The 17,287-nt window shown below is 41.5% G+C and overlaps 1 protein-coding gene across 2 annotated transcripts in view; it reads right to left on the bottom strand.

Moving 5' to 3' along the window:
* Window positions 1–17,287, bottom strand: part of SEC31B (SEC31 homolog B, COPII component) — a 1,031,933-nt gene that overhangs the window by 990,585 nt on the left and 24,061 nt on the right. For both annotated transcript variants that reach the window (XM_078643061.1, XM_078643062.1), the window contains exon 2: window positions 1,969–2,050. In XM_078643061.1, coding sequence (XP_078499187.1) covers window positions 1,969–2,047 — 79 coding nt within the window. In that variant the 5' untranslated portion in view covers window positions 2,048–2,050. The remainder of the gene's footprint in view (window positions 1–1,968; window positions 2,051–17,287) is intronic.

The raw sequence follows: 17,287 nt of genomic DNA, 5'->3' as shown, positions 1-17,287 counted from the left end.
CAAGAGGAGATAAGCTTGCATGTCCTGATTAATGGCAGAATTTTCAGGCCATTACAGTATCATACTGAGAGTCCCGTGGGCTTAACCAAGAAGCGTGTCCTGCTCGTAAGGGGAAAAGAAAGCAGGGGTTTCAGGCAGGTTCTGATGGCAGTGGTCTCAATGCAAGAAAAGAATTGACACTCCTAAGCGTTTACCTGATCAGTGTCAAAAGGGTTCAATAGTAAGGCAAAAAACCAGCAGCAGCAATTCAAAACTTTGAGCGTGATCATCCAAAAAGAGGCATTTCCTTACAAAGATCATGTGCTGCAAAAAACTACCAAAAGTGCCAAACCATCGGTTAATAAGTTTCTAGTTGCTTCGCTGGCCTGGTTCCTGATTGTTCTCCAGAATCTGAAAAGAAGTTCAGTCACAATGAGTGGCAGACAGACTTTTCTCCATCGACCCCAAAGAAAGCAAATTTCACACTAATAAAATAGATATACCAAGTGATTGTGTTGTGTAATAAATATACTTATGTTTAATAAACACTGTGTGGTGCTTTCTTATCTAATCTACACTATTTATTAAATGTGGTAAAAACAAGCTGCTTTACACTCCTACAAGATAATCCTGTGGGCTGCTCTCCACAGCTACCCCTTTGACAGCTCTTAAGGTTATCAAAGACCACTACAATCACTAAAAGGGTTGCCTGGATTACTGTAAGGTGCATCACTCCTTTAAGTGTGCAACATATACTAAGCCAGCCTCCTACACATGGTAGGACGCTTTAAGGACTAGTACACTTCCTTTAGTCAGCAAATTATGTTTTGCAAATTGTCAGACAAAGGCAACACAGTTCATGAAGCTCCACACACACTCTCCAAAGTTAGGACATACTAAACTAATCTGTAAACGTTCAATTCAACTCTATCACCCACTGACCTCTCCAATTTTTCTTAACTAAATAATATCGGTCCGGATGGACTATTAGCATCAACACTTCCTAAATGCCTCCTGATAATGCTCCTCTTTGAGCCCTACATTGTTAAATATACTGGAAGTGCACAGCCGGACACTTTTTTTCCTATGCAGATAACACACAAAATGCTGGATCATTCTCTGCCAAATGTGACCTTACATCAAAGCATCTTGATCCTTGTCTAGTGGAGGTTGGGTTCTGAATGAGAAACAATTGCATGAAACTAAATGGAAACAAGACTAAAGTTCTACTGGTGGGAAATTAACCTAATTTTTGAGCCCCCATTGTTTGCCAGATGAGTTGGGCTCTTGTCAAATTCACAGTAGGCGATTAAAGATCTTGGCTTCTGGCTGGATGATGAGCTTACCATGGACCAGCAAATAATCACGGTGGCAGCCTGCTGCTTTGGCATCCCTAGGTGTATGAAAAACATTATTTGGCTTTTACCTCACTCCACTCAAAGATCATTTGTGCAGGCCTTGGTTTCTCAGGGTCGGACTATGGCAATTTTCTTTATCTTGGCACTACTAATTCCCTACCAAAAAGACTCCAGATTGTTCAGAATTCACCAGCTCGCCTTTTATGTCACATTTCAAAATCTGCATCGGTCTCCCTCTATCTTCAGCATTTCCTCTGGCATCCGATAGCTAAAAATATTCAATTTAAGGCAGTATGCTAAATTCACAAAGCAATGACTCACTCAGGACCTACATATTTAAGGTCGCTGGTGCATCCTTACTTCCCTAGTCTGGCACTATTCCAGCATGCACAACCTCGCAGTTACTCCTAGAGTAAGAAGGGGTGGCACTCCTTTGCTTTTCTGGCACCTAAATTATGGAACTCCCACCCTACAAAACTTCGTCAATATAACTTACCGGAGATGTTAAAATAGAAAAGAATAAAATGGACAATGCTGTATAACTTCAAATTTACTTGCGTACGTGCATGGAAGCATGGAAGCCTGACAAATTAAGGTAGCATAAGAAATAGTTGTAGAAAAAAATGGATACCTGTAGCCAAATAAACTGGATGGTGAGCTGATGGACTCCACACCTGAACAGCAGTTCGCTCCACCTCCTTTAGTCTCATTTTCTGTATGAAAGAAAAATTAAATGTGAAAAGATTTTTCCCAAGCGACCATATTTTCAATAATGCCTCCGCCCCAGCCCATCAGATGAGATTTGATACACATTTTTGTTACCTAATCTAAAAGCTGAAACCTTACAAAGCAATCTAAGAAGAATTGTGTTATCCAATAAAGTATATCTAAAGTAGGCTACACTTTTATTTAGAGACGTTTTCATTCCGCTCAACCATTCCTCTTACAATACAGCCAACCAATAAACATAGCAGAACATGATTATCATTGCATGCTTTGGAATGCAGATATCACTGAAATACATAAGAAAAGACAGTGATGCCAACCATAATAAACCCCTTAATGTCTCAAAGGAAGTCAGTCAGTGTTATGTGCATGTAGTTAAGCAATTGATATAATAAGAGGTAAATGTCTATCAAAGCAAGTCTACTGTAGCTAAAATCAATAGTGCTGACTGAGGATTAAACATCTAAAAAAAGTAAAAACCAAACTGTTCTTTTATTGGTAACTGGTGATTCTTCAGTGCTTAGTAAAATGCTCAGCTCTCTGTGGAGAGAAGTACTTCAATTATAATAATAAAAAGAAAAAAAGAAAATCAAGACTCCTCTAGCATCAATGGTATAATCATTAAAGATCTTTATATCTCCTGGTACCTTCTTTTAAGCCTACTTGCAGATTTTAGATGTTAGACTGGAATCACATCAGTAATTCTCAAAGGTGGAAAAGGAAAGGCCGGACTTTCATGCAATCTCGAAATTCCAGTCTACCACTCTAAATGAGATGGATAAGCCTTTAGAAAGGTCAAGAGAATCCTGCAAGGACCAACACACGACTGCAAGGCGGGTGGGTTCTTAGGAACATAACCATAATCAAGTGCATTGGAGCACAGAAGGGGCCTGAGAAAAAGGTACGATTTTAGCCATAACTTTTATATCCATGCTTTACATCTAAAAATGCTAATATCGTTTTCCTGCAAATGCTCACTATCCAAAATACAGGTCTGACCTTACACTCCAGAGAGTCTTCATCATGGATGCAATCATACTCACTTGCCTCTTACAAAACAAAAACATGTCCATTGCCTAGGGTGCTGTAGACAGAATTTAAATGACACAGGGGGGCATGTATTGCCAGTAATTTGTATTGCCACTAATTACCTGAAATATTACCACGTTCTCATCGCAGTGCTTACTCACAGCTCAATGTCAAAACAATCAACCTCAAGTGACTTTGCGAAACTCAACTAGAAAGACCAAGAAAATACCAGTACTTGATTACTCACAAAAAACATAATGTCATAATACTTTACATAGATGTACTGGGAAAAGAAACTGTGCAGCAATACATCAACCGCTGCATCTTAATAGCAGAGAAGCAGAGCATCTAACAGAGTCCGGCTGTGATATTAATTGTAACCAGGGCAGAGGATCCTGCCCTGAAGTATGCAGATGCTAGATATCAAGGTTGCCCATGATAAAGTGTTAAAAGCAGAGGTACAAAGCAGGAAAACATGTCTTTGGTCAAACCACAGTCACAGATTAAAGTGTTGCTTCAAGAGCCTATGTCTATCATGCAAAAAATTAAAGGAGGCTATCACAAAAATTTAAAATTGCAAACAAAAAATAAACAATCCTGTAATTCATCACAAAACAAAATAAAGTTGTCTGCAGCCATTTTGTTGCATCCATCCGCTGACTGCTCTGCTGAATTTTGAAGACAAGGTCACAGGCCTTGTCGTAAAGATCCCAAAGTCTGACTCCATTTTAGCATGTTATGTTAGCCTGCCTCTCTTTGGCCACGTATGCCGCATGTCATTAGCTTTGGCTGTACGTAAATGAGTTTTTTTTATAAGACGGCCAGTACTTAAGACCCTGGTAACACTACAGTACAAGTGATCCATTCCCACTATGATTGTTTACTTATTGCCTAGAAGCCGAACGGATCTCAGCTTCTCTCTCCCTTGATTGATTAAGATATTCATATACTAAGCAACAGAATGAGACTGTTGAAATAAACACTTTTACATATATAGTGTAATTTCTTAGTGCAGTATTTGTGTGTCCTATTCTAAAGAATGAAATTGAGTTTGACTTACCACTGCATCCCTAATCCCTGTACGGGACTACTTGTAACTGAGAAATTACAGACACCACACCAACATGTATGTCAAGTAGGATTGCATGGGACGACAATAACCTCGACAGTGCACCAGCACTTGAGAGTGATAGTACTAAATACAGGCACCCGTGGGCAGGAAAGCTAAGCCTTTGAGAACCAAGCCAGAGCCCTACTATACGCAAAAACCGGTCTCCTTTTTAGGTCTCGCCTCTCAATGCGCATGCGCATTGAGCAGAGCGAGACTATAGGGGCTTAAATAAGCTTTATCTAGACTGGCGATTGACTGGCGATTTGATGCTGTGCCCGTGCGCTTTTAGGTCAATGCGCAAGCGCATTGACCTAAAATGCGCGTGCACATCATCAAATAGCCAGTCAATCACCAGCAGCACTCCTCCCACACCTTTGAAGTGAAGCTTAGCTTCACTTCAAAGGACCCTGCTGCTTCACACCCTCATCGCCGCTCTCCCCGCTCCGCCCCTCCCCTGCCCGCCGTGTCGCATTTCTCCTCCCCCTCCCCTTCTCTGCCTTCCCTCCGTTTTTTTTTTTTATACCCGCTCCGCCCCCTCCCCTGCCCGCCGGGTCGTATTTCTCCTCCCCCCTCCCCTTCTCTGCCTTCCCTCCGTCTTGTTTTTTAAACGCAGCGCTTACAAACATAGACAGCATACACAAAAGCTTTCTCAAAATACAGCATGAGAGAATTCTTCACACACACACACACGCACGCACTCACACAGACACACACACACACATGCACTTGCAAACACTCACATGCATGCACTCACATACACACAGCCACATGCACACTCAGAGACACACACACATGCACACACACTCACACTCACATGAATACACCCACTCAGACACACACGCACACAACTAGCGGCATCCAAGGAGTGTTGTGTTTTCCCATCACAAGGAAAGCATGTGCAGCACATTTTCTGCCACATACGAGAAATATCACAAACTCTTGCGTAGGATGTATTTTTATGTAATTTTGTATGCTAAAGTACTCAGAGAATAGAAGAGTAATTAAATACTTAGTTCCCCTAGAGCTTTGACAAGGACATTCTCTGCCTTTTCCAGGAGCAGTTAAATGTGTTTCTTCTTTGCCGCTATGCAACCACACAAATGGCCAAATAGCTGATGCCGATTCACAATTAATTTGAAAAAAAAAACACGTCTCCGTAAGTCAGGAGACAGGCAGGAAAGGCTACAAAAAGAAGGTAGCAAGCCTCACCTGGCAGCAGTGTATTAAGGGGAGCTATTTTTGGTTCATTATAATGAGCGATCACGCACTAGTGGCCCGTGACCAGTTCTTTGCCTGGATAACCTTGATCCAGATTTTGCCCATGACCAAGATTATGATGCATCAACCGTCTTGTTATTTTGCCACTAACTTTACCAAGAAGTGGGCTACACTATGGTAACATCACTCTGTGCTTTATGTTATCTTAGATGTCAGGGAAACGACAGCCATCCCCCTTTTAAACCAGCTGGCTTCATTGCCAAGCTTGTTTCCTTAGTATTGTGACAGCGGAGGTTCCTAAGTATTGATGACTCCCCAAGGCTTTATGCAGCACGGTTTCATGTAAGATGAGCGAGTGAGTGAATACTCCCACTCAGACTCAGACACACACGCACACAACTAGCACAACTAGCGGCAGGCTGAAACACAAAGTAAATAATAAATAAAAAACAACATGTAATCTTTGACAGGGATTACACTGCCACTGACAAAGGTAAACAAAAGTTAGCTCAGGATCTGCAACACTGCATGTTCTTCTCTTCGCTCAAGTTTGACTTGCAACTGTGGGGAGGGGGCGGTGTATTCGCCAGAGCACTTCCACCTCATAATCTGGAAGCATAAATCACCCTGCCCTCCCTCTCCCCGTTGTTTGGCTCCCATTTCCTGTAAAGTTCAATTCACAGTTTCTATATTTTGTGGTCGCCTTTACATAGTGCAATACACAGTGAGTTACAGCCCTCAGTTCACGACAGGCGACACTGTTTCAAGCTGTTTTCAAGCTTTATTACAAATCACAAAAAAGATGTTAATATTTCACTTCTGTTCTTGGATTTTCGTCACAATAAAAAACACTGAATATAATCTTCACAAAAGTTATTTACAAAAGTTTAAGCTATTGCTATTACAAATTAAATAAATTATTTAACAATTAATTTAACCAAAAAAATAAAAGCCATTGTTATTTGTAATATTAATACATCTAAGTCACGTAAATAAAAAACATGTTGCATTACAAATGCTATAGGTGTCACATTTGCGAAAGTTATAACTATTGGTATTGTAAATGACAGAGCTATTAATTTAGCTATTTTAACAAACACATAAATAAATAAAAAATTAATATATAAGACCAATAGCTCAAACTTTCCTAATGCGAGACATATTGCATTTCCAATGCTTGTTCTTATTAACCCATCACCCTCTATCTGTCCCCATTGACACACCTCGCCCCACCTAGCCATATTCTATCACCCTCTAAATACATCTTATCCACACACATTAAATTGACCTCTCTCATCTGCTGTCAGTATACTCTTGCCCCACACCAACTCTCAAATACCCTTCTATCATTATTCTCCCACTGGATCCTGACTACCTGTAAAAAGCAAAAGAAAAACAAGTGCTGCCAAAGCTAGTAGGTTTCAGCTGTAAGAGGATGAGCAATTGAATTTACCAATGATGGTCTTCACTGGCATTAGCTAATGTGAAGCATTAGTCAGTTTGGCAACACATCATCATACACGGGCAACACACTTTAACTGGGTTTTAAATTTGTTTATTTTAACGGCTTAACCGCGGTGGGAATTCCGCCGCGGTGTGGCCGTTCTAAAAGGTGGGCGGGGCTTCGACGGCCGTTGGCCGTTCGCAGCACCAGGGAGAGAGTGCACGAAAGGGGTTAAAGGCAACCTATGCGCGTGCATGAATAGTGATGCATTTCTAGCCGTTTGGGTATATTTACAGTTCCAACGTGGCCAATGACTTTGTTGGAACTGCCATCCATGTTAGAACTAATGCCTACCTGTAGATCTACCCACCAAAGACAGAAAATCTGGTTATTTCCTAGGAACAATAAACAAGATACAGCACAAACCTCGCACAATGACATGAACCTTGTCTGCTTCAAATCCTAACTCTTACAGAATGCCAAACCACTTTGTTTCATCTCCCTCACGGAACATATTGCCAAAAAACAAAGACAGACTGTTGCCAGGTCTCTCCTAAAAAAACAAAAGAGGGCCTTTTTCTTCCAGAAAGTGACTTCAGAACTGCTGTTTAAGACCTCATACTCTCGCATCTGGATGGTGGTGGAGGAAAGCACAAAAATACAACTCATCCAGTCAGAACACTGAGACCTAAATGCCAATGGGTGGGACAAACACACGAATATAGAGAAAAGCAATTAGACAAAGAGCAGAGATCTAAGACAGACAATACAGCCATCAAATTGATTAATAAGCATGATGCGGACTCAACGCTCTCTCTGAGAATATGTATATGAAACAAAAGGTCTGCAACAAACAGCTGAACAGACCTGTACCAACACCTAACACAGAGATTCCATTTTTCTACAAACTAAACATAATGAGGTGTCCCAATAACACACATTGAGAGAGCTAAACAAAATGTGTTAACGCTTTACAAAATGCATAAGGTGATCAGTAATGAATCAGCCTCTGACCAGGCCCTGCACCAATCACTCCCTCGGCAGCCAACCCATCTGCGCGTAGCCTATGCTCAGCTGGAGAGTTGGCCACAGGGTCTGGCCTCTGGAAAGGTACAGCACCCAACCCCCTGGGGTGGCCAACACCCGCCGCACATGGCGTTTGGCTGTGCACAGCACAGGTATGCTGCAGCTCTAGGTCTCTAGGGTAGACCCTGACCCCAACCACCACAGGCTGCCAATTCCTAATGCTCATAGCCTTTGGCCGAATACAGTGGGGTTGGCTATAGGTCCTAACCTACGGCTAACCACTCTGCCCAAAACCCGCAGCCTTCAACTGTGAGCAGCAGGGGTTTGCCTTTGGGTCTGGTCTCTCACTAGGCCCTACACCCAACTCCCACTGGGCACAGCCTTCAGCCATGTACAGAGGGTTTGGTCACAGGGCTTGGACTCTTCCCTGGCCCCGCACCCAACTCTCGAAGGGCGGCCGACCTCTGCTGCACACAGCCTTCAGCCATGCACTGCAGGTGTTGGCCGAGGGCCTGGACTGCAGCCAGGCTCTACTCCCACCTAGACCACCTGCGTGTGTGGCTGTTGGTCAAGCGCAGGGTTAGGCATCTGGATACTTTTTTTCAATTATGAGAAGGATTTGCAAATCCTGTATCCCAGAATGGTCCATGGTACCTAGGAAGGTTTGGGATATGTGACTCTTGCATAGGGTACACGATTTCCACAATACAAAATAATGTATTTTATTATTTTAATTCCTGGAGTCTCTTTGGAATCCATGCCCCCTCCCCCACCACGTGGGTCTAAGGATCAGGAAGGTGTTACCCTACCACATATGCCCTTTCTCTTTTCAGTTTTTCAAAGACAGTGTTGAGTGCACCCTAGTAGTTTATGGCTGCCAAAACAAAAATGTTACTGAACGGCTTGCCACTCATAACACAGATAATTTTTGTAAGCCCAAAGGTGGATTCGCAAATCAGCCATGCACAAAAAGAGAAATGTTTTCCTAGTCCAATGGGGTAAATTTTTTGTTACTTCTTTTAAACAGAATATTGAATCCAACGTGGATTCACAAACTGCTGGTCCAGCTATCTCTAAAAGTTAAACTCTTCATGCCCAAACCAAGCATCTTTTTACATTTTAATTTGGTCAAAAAATACGGACTAGATTTTCACCCTTGAGTAAAATTCCACCTTCATATCAAATTTGCTTTTTTTGCATTGTAAAGCAAAGAAAACTATTAGACTTACAATATGAAGTGGCACTTTTGGGGTTCCCACATGTTTTTAGCCCCCACGAGAAACATGCCACTTAGGGCCATATGTATCAAAGCAAAATGGGTTCACAAACGCCGAAATTCACAGAATTCCGGCATTTGCGAACCCATTTTCGCTAAATGGTATGTATGAAACATTTTTGGTGCAAAGTAAGAACTCGCTAAATTTGCCATTCCTTATTTTGCGATTGCATTTAAGGAATTGCAAATTTTGCGATTCCTTAAATGCAATGTATCAAGGAAAAAAACATTCCAAAATGCCATTAAGGAATCGCAAATTACCACCAACTTCTGGTTGGTGGTAAGTGGCGAATTCTTTCAAAAAAGCATTTTTTAAAACATCAAAAGGTGCCATGTGACACTCATACATGCCCTTAGGGCATGTATGTGCGCCATATGCGCACACATGTCATTTTCAGGGGTGCAGAAGGGTATTCTTTAGACACCCTTGAAAATATTCACAATTTGCGATTAGCTAATTGCGATTAGCAAATTTCCCCTTCATTCCTATGGGCTTCCTGGCCCATAGAAATGAATGGGAAATGATTCCTTAATTGCGATTAGCAATTTGCTAATCGCAATCAAGGAATTATAAGGAATCGCTAAAAAGAAGCGATTTCCTACATACATACCATTTTGCGATTTCTAAATAGCGATTCCTTAAAAATCGCTATTTTGGAATCGTAAAACGGAATGTTGATACATATGGTCCTAAGAATGCAAAGTGGTTGCATGTCTAATCTGGAACCTTTTATGCAGATTCGAATGGAATCAACAAAATAAAAAATATCATTCCTATAGAAACGCTGACCTAACCATAATTGCACTGCATTAACACTACTAGTGTAATATATATGTATATATAAAGACTGTTACACCACAATGAATTACTAACTTGCGGACTGTTAGATTAATAGATGAACACGTTTCCATGTTTTTACTGGTACATTTAAAAAAAATTGTCTACTCTGAAGAAGTCTACACTTTATTCTCTACAATCTTGTGTAAAAGGAATTGTATTTCGATTATATGGATAAGTATGCCAGCAAGCTGAATACCTGGCTTGCACGACAACTCACCAATTTTTCTGTTAAACTACCTTTAACATTTGGTAAAGCTGTTAATTTACAGCTTTATAATTGGAGGCGTCATTGTAGGACTCCAAATGTTATCCAGGGCAGGACTGACTGCTCCATGGCCTATCCCAATAAAGTGGATACTTCTACTTCAGTGCTGGACAAGTAGGAGCCAACTACAGCTGTGAACTTTGTACAATGTAGCCCTGAAAAGAAGAGGTTGGTAGTTATGGTGTCCTAAACCTTCCAGAACAAAAGGATGAAAGAGTTTGCCAGTTCAAGGTCAAAAGACTCAGGGTGAAACCAGCTGAAGAGATCCACAAAGCCCTGAAAAGCTTTCAAAGGAGCGGACTCTATTTGTTATGCCTGGAACATAAGAGAAGCTAGACAGTGGGACCAAATGCACTGAAGAGGAAATTGAAGCACACAGCTCCTCCAACCCGGAACCCCAACATCCAGATGTGGCCGTGCCTGCTCCTACTTCCCAGCATTTTTCTTAATTGTCTATGCTCTTTATTGCAAGCCCTCAAAGATCTGATCAAAGGATACAAAACTCTCTTCAGACAGTTGTACAACGGAACAGCGCAGGGAAATGTTTTGCATGCCTTAACCACGCATTTTTTTAACAACACTTATGCTTTTACAACGTATGCCATTACCATCCATTGTTTAAATATATAAAAACAATGTATGGGCGGGTGGAGACCCTCCAACTTACCATAAATGCACTGTAAAGGCATGCATTGTAAAAACATACACGTAAAAACATGCGTTCTAAAAAATGTGTGGTAAAGTCACAATGTGGTAAAAATCTTGTTGTAAAGGACGTTTCACACCACCAGTGATTGTTAATCAAAAAAGACTCAATCCAGCAGTTTCTCCCCTTTCTGATTACACTTTTTCTTGACTGCAGCTTTTTCATCACTTCAAGGTTGCTTCAACTTGAGCTCTTGATAAAGCCTAATGAAGGCCCTTAGAACGTTCGCATTTCAGAATATGTTTTACAACTGACACTAAGAATAAACCCTCAAGAACATAGCCCTATAAAAATTACCTTAATTTTAAGCCATATTGTTTGTACTTTCAGCCACAGACATGTCACCAGTGTATGCTTCATACATTTTACTATCTTTAAAACTTTTAGTCCAGACAATCTAAGTTATATTCTTAAACTATTTTGCATTGTACTTTTTAGTTTCTTTAACCCTCTTGCATCTCTTTAAGTATTAATCCTTACGCTGTCAGGACTGTGAGGGATTAGGTTAGTAAACCTTGTTCAAATCAGAACATTATTACAGCCATTTTCCTAAAGCTCTTGAATCATGCAACAGACCCTGGGCCCAGAGACAATTCATGCATCTATCCTGATGATCAGCATTTAATCAAGATGGCATACCGGAGTCAAACACATAATGGAGACATGCATACTGCAGAAAGTGAAGTGTTAAAACTGGGGGTCTCTAGTTGGTAATGGTTTGCACCTTTGTCCAAATAAGGACCCTTGCTTCTAGTTAGGGTAATGGAGCTGTACTCCGAAAATAACCCCTGCTCAACCCTGTGATAGCTTGGCACAAACAGGAAGGCATATCTCAGACGCAGTGTGTAAAGTATTTGTGAATATATACAGTGGTACAGTGAAAGCCCTACAGATGGACACTACACAGGTTTTATAAAAAATAAGTATTCTTTTTATAGCCTTAACACAAGACCCAAACGACAAAAAAATCCACAATACAGTATTAGAAAAAAGACTTTCAGATGGTAGAAATAGCTTAGTTCAAAGATGATGGTAAATGCGACACGTTTCTCACAAAGTACCTTTGGATGGGTCACACAAGATAAACAAAAGGTTCGCAGGAAGAACGATCCGTCGATTCCTTGCTTTGGGGGAGGCGATGCGTCTGTTCCACAGTGCTTGCACAAAGTAGGCGATGCGTTTGTTCCTTACTGGAGAGGAGGTGATGCGTCGATCTCGTGTTGCGTTCCGGGTGCGATGCAACAAGATGGTGCCTTGATGCGATGCAACGATATGGTGCGATGCAACAAGATGGCATCTTTGAAGCGATGCGACAACGTGAAGGCGATGTGTGCACGCCCGACGGCCGTGTGGTGACTCTGGAACTTTTGAGCCGCGACAGGCCCTGCGACACGCTACTCCGGAGATGCGACGGCTACCCTTGCTGTGGCGACATGCTTCTCCGATGATGCGATGGCAACAGCTGCGGATGCGACACGCTTCTTCTTGTTGAGTTACGCTTCCAGCTCCCAACAACACGCAGGCTTCTGCAGACAGAATTCCCAGCACGGAAATTCAAGGAGGAGCTGGTGGTGAAGTCTAGTTTCCCTGAGACTTCAGCAGGAGGCAAGCACAATTCAAGCCCTTGGAGATTCTTCTTTAAGATGATGAAAATTCAAATAAAAGTTACTTCTCCTTTCCTTGGCAAATCAGTAACCACTGCAGGCCAACCCCAGAAAATAGCACACTGGCACAGGGGCAGTCAAATCGTTCAGCTTCTTATTGGTTCCTCTACTTGGCAAAGGTTTGTCTTGATTCCCAGAAGCGATCTAAAGTCTTGGGGTCTTGGCCCCAATATTTATACTACTAAATCCTGAAGGCAGAGGGTGTCTGTGCTGAGCCAAAACCAGAACTGTGCAACTTCCTGGCAGGAGGAGGAGACAGCATTGTTGAAAGTAGACCTGGCCTAGGTAGCTGAAAGGAAATCTCCTCCCCCTACTCTCTATTCTATCAGGGCTCAGGGTAGTGAAAGGAAATCTCTGCCCCCTTCTCTCTCTTCAGCCAAGGTCCTATTCAGCCCAGCCCTGACTCATCAGACTGATGGAGCCCAAGACCACCTATCACTCACAAAGCAGACATGCAATACACAACCTAGCAGAGGCAGGCTGGATTGTTAGGAAAGAAAATAGGTACTTTCTAAAAGTATGTAAAAATCACCTTCACTAAAATATGTATTTTAACATTCTGAGTTCAGGCATACTAAATTCGTTTTTCTACCATGTTCCGTGGGTCAGTTAGGATTATAAGATGTTATAATCAATCTGCCCATTCTGGCCTATGGGGACAGGTAGCCTTGCAATAGTGAAAAACAAAATTGGCAGTAATTCACTATCAGGACATGCCACACACACCAGGGCATGTCCTATCTTTTACTTAAAATGCACCCTGCCCTTGGGCCTACCTTAGGGGTGGCTAATATGTAGAAAAGGGAAGGTTTAGGACTGGTTAGTGGGTGCACTTACCAAGTCGACATGCCAGTACTAGACTGCACACAGGCTCTGCAATAGCAGGCCTGAGACACACTTTACAAGCTGCTTCTGTGGGTGGCGCAAACAGTGCTGCAAGCCCACTAGCAAAATTGCACCTTGAGGTATTATTTTATCTCATTGAATCTTTTTTTCTTGTCATATATATGTACATTAATCTCTCTAGTCATGAACTTACGAGACAAGAATTAGAACTCTTGAGCCATGGTTTATCATATGTGCCCACCAATAGGAATGACCATTTTACAACACAGATGGAAATACACAGGTTTTTCCGTACGTTACGCTTGAAACATTTCTTCAGCAAGTCTTTGACTATTAATGAGTCCAATAATGTGACGGGTCTACGGTGTCCTTCAACGTTTTACCCCTCGAACAACCTAATGCCTAAAGAGCTACTAACTTTTGAAAATACAGTTCTAGTTGAGCTGGATCAACTTTTCAATAATAAGAGGAGGTTTGTAAAGTATAACTTCAGTAGGGAACAACATGAGATACTACAGGCATTGTCTAAACGTGATGACATCTATATTAAACCCGCTGATAAAGGGGGCAGCATAATAGTACAGGACAAGGCAGATTATGAGAGGGAGGCTTTACGCCAACTAAATAATGACCTACACTACATCAAACTAAGAGGAGATCCCACAGAAATGATAAGGAAGGAAATACTTGCTACAAGTAAAGAGGGCCTGGAGGGAATGTGGCTAAGCCAGAAAGAATTTGAATATCTAAACAAGAATGAGTTCACTATTCCGGCATTCTACATACTCCCCAAAATTCATAAGAACTCTACACACCCCCCAGGAAGACCCATTGTGGCAGGGTGTGGGTCGATTTTGCAACCTTTGGCGGAGTATGTGGACCATTTTATAAAACCCTTTGTGCCACTGACTAAATCTTACACTAAAGATAGTATCAGTGTAATAAATGCCCTGGAAGGGATGCCATTTGATCCGGACAAGAATATCCTAGTTACCATGGATATTGAGAGTTTATACTCTAATATCCCTCAGAATGAGGCTTTAAAAGTTCTTGAGAAAGTGTTAGAAACCCAGACACGTCCCACACAGGTCCCAGTGGAATTTGTCATTAAATGTGCCAAAATAGCCCTTGAGCGTAATTACTTTTTATTTAAGGAAGATTTCTTTGGCCAACGTAAAGGTGTGGCAATGGGGGCAATTTTTGCCCCGGACATAGCGAATCTATACGTGGCAGATTTTGAGGATAAAATTATCCACAATAATAATCCCTTCGAGACTCATATCAAGCGATACCTAAGGTATATTGACGATGTGTGTTTGATTTGGGAAGGCTCTGAGGATCACCTATTATCATTTCATGCTTGGCTCAATGAACAAAACAACAACTTACAATTTACGATTGAGTATAGCAATGAGCGGATAAATTTCCTAGACTTACAACTAATCAATGACAACGGTAGTCTAGTGGTCAATCTGTACACGAAGCCTACATCTCGCAACACTCTGTTGAAATACTCTAGTCATCACCCCAGGAATTTAAGGGACAATCTCCCCTTTGGCCAATTTTTAAGAATTAAACGTAATTGTACACGAAAAGAGGATTATTTCAGAGAAGCTAAAATCCTCCAATTGAAATTAGGCGCCAGAGAGTATCCATACAGAATGGTGAAACGGGCCCTTAAGCGGGCTTGGTATTATGACCGTGGAGCACTATTGACTGAGAACACAGCCAAAGAGAAGGCTGAAAACACAATAGCGTGTGTCACTACCTTTGGGACAGAGTCTGGCCAAATCAAAAGAATTATATCCAAGAACTGGCATCTAATACAGAAATTGGAACCACAATTGAGTTTTCCCCGTTTCGCTTTTAAGAGAGGCAGGAATTTACGGGATCATTTGGTCAAAACATACAGGGAACCATGCGTGAACACTATCCAGAACCAATGGGGTTTGGCCCCCATTGTGGGACATTACCCTTGTGGACAATGTGCTGTATGTGATACCACTGCCAGGACAAAATCCTGTACTCTGAATGGCAAACAAGTAATGCTGCAACATCATTCAAATTGTATGACAAAGAACGTCATTTACTGTATCGAATGCCCGTGTGGCCTGATGTATATTGGAAAGACCACACAGGAGATTAGGAAGAGAATATCACAACACCAATCACGAATTAGGTGTAAGGTACTGACGGCACCATTAGTAGAGCATTACATTCAGAAGTCACATGGTCCAAAAGACATGAAGTGGTTTGTGCTGGAAGTGGTAAAGGGTTCAAAAAGAAGGACCAATGTGGATCGTCTGCTGACATTAAAAGAGAACAAATGGATATGGATGAGTAGAACAGTGGAACACGGGCTGAATCAATTTGTGGAATGGCACAATCTTGCAACCCTTTGAGTCTCAGTTGTGTTGCTGACGCATGTGATGTAACTTAGATCAGTGATTTGTACATAGTGGTTAACAGTGGTCCCTCTAGGTGAGGAACGCTTGCCTATTAGCATGTAAATAGCAGGTTTATGGAATTAAGCTGAGAGCATTTTTGTATGTTTTTAGTAATTGTTGTTTTAGTTCTGGTGTGGTGATGGAACACTTGATACATAGAAAATGGTATGAATCAGTAGGAAACATTGCCCTCTCTAAAATGGCCACTGCAGTTTCTAGCGTTTTGTGAGCGTATGCGCATGCGCGCACTTCACGGAAAGATTGTTATTCGAGCCGGCGCGTTTGTGAGCAGACGCGAAGTGAAAGTGACGAGGATGGGTTCCGTCTTTTGCGGTGCATACGAGTGAGTACAAGCGCTGTCTTCTAGCTACCTTTAAGTTAACAGGAGAAGCCCAGAGTAAACGAGATAGGAGTGTGACGGTAGCCCTCCTTGCTTGTGTCTTTTAGGTAAGACTTTTTGCACACGGAGTCGAATTGTGGACTCGCGTTTTTCAAGTACGCTCTGAAGATTGAATTCAAGGTAAACAGGGAGCCGAGGTGGATGCCATATAAGTAGAATAAATGTGGCCTGTGGTTCTATTGATTGGTTGTTTTATGTTTTCATTACACCGTTTTTAGGGCGATAGTTGGACTAAATTTACAATAGTGGTAAAACCACAGTGGAATCTGAATACTTCAGAGAGAATATTTTTGAGAGGATATACTTGTTCAGTGAGTATTAAGCCAGATAGTGGTTTTTATATATTCGGTCACACCGGGTGAGGTGATGGTTTAATGTCAGCAGACGATTAAATATATTGGACATTGGAATGTGGATACTATGAGACTGACTGTATATATTTTTTGTAGATGGTTTGTGCAACAGTAGTCCTGATGATGGTCTTGGTGTGATTTATACAGTAGAGACCGAAACGTCGACGCCCAGGCACCGTTTTGGGTTAGGAATCACCAACAACAGGATTTATATAAAAAAGAGATTGATGGACTGAGCTGACTGTATTTTCAGTAGCATTCTATGTGTATATATGGTTTGTACATATTATACCAACGGTGTAACACACTACTAGGAATTTACTGAATGTAGTAGTGTTTTCGTGTTGCCTCACTTATAAAGAATCTAAATAAATATATTGATTACAGATACGATATAAAAGTTCTGATTTGAAAATACCACGTTTTCTGATGTTCTTTGGAGCTAATGTACATATATATGACAAGAAAAAAAGATTCAATGAGATAAAATAATACCTCAAGGTGCAATTTTTCTATGAATGTTAATTACCCAGTTCCTTGGGGAGTATTGGGTTGCCCTCTTCTAGCAACTGTATTGGCGCAGACAAGTTCTGCAAGG

The sequence above is a fragment of the Lissotriton helveticus genome, chromosome 5_1 (assembly GCF_964261635.1).
Source record: "Lissotriton helveticus chromosome 5_1, aLisHel1.1, whole genome shotgun sequence".
In the NCBI taxonomy this organism is placed as follows: domain Eukaryota; kingdom Metazoa; phylum Chordata; class Amphibia; order Caudata; family Salamandridae; genus Lissotriton; species Lissotriton helveticus.
Note: the sequence above shows the minus strand (reverse complement) of the source record. Positions and strands in the feature narration are given on the sequence as shown.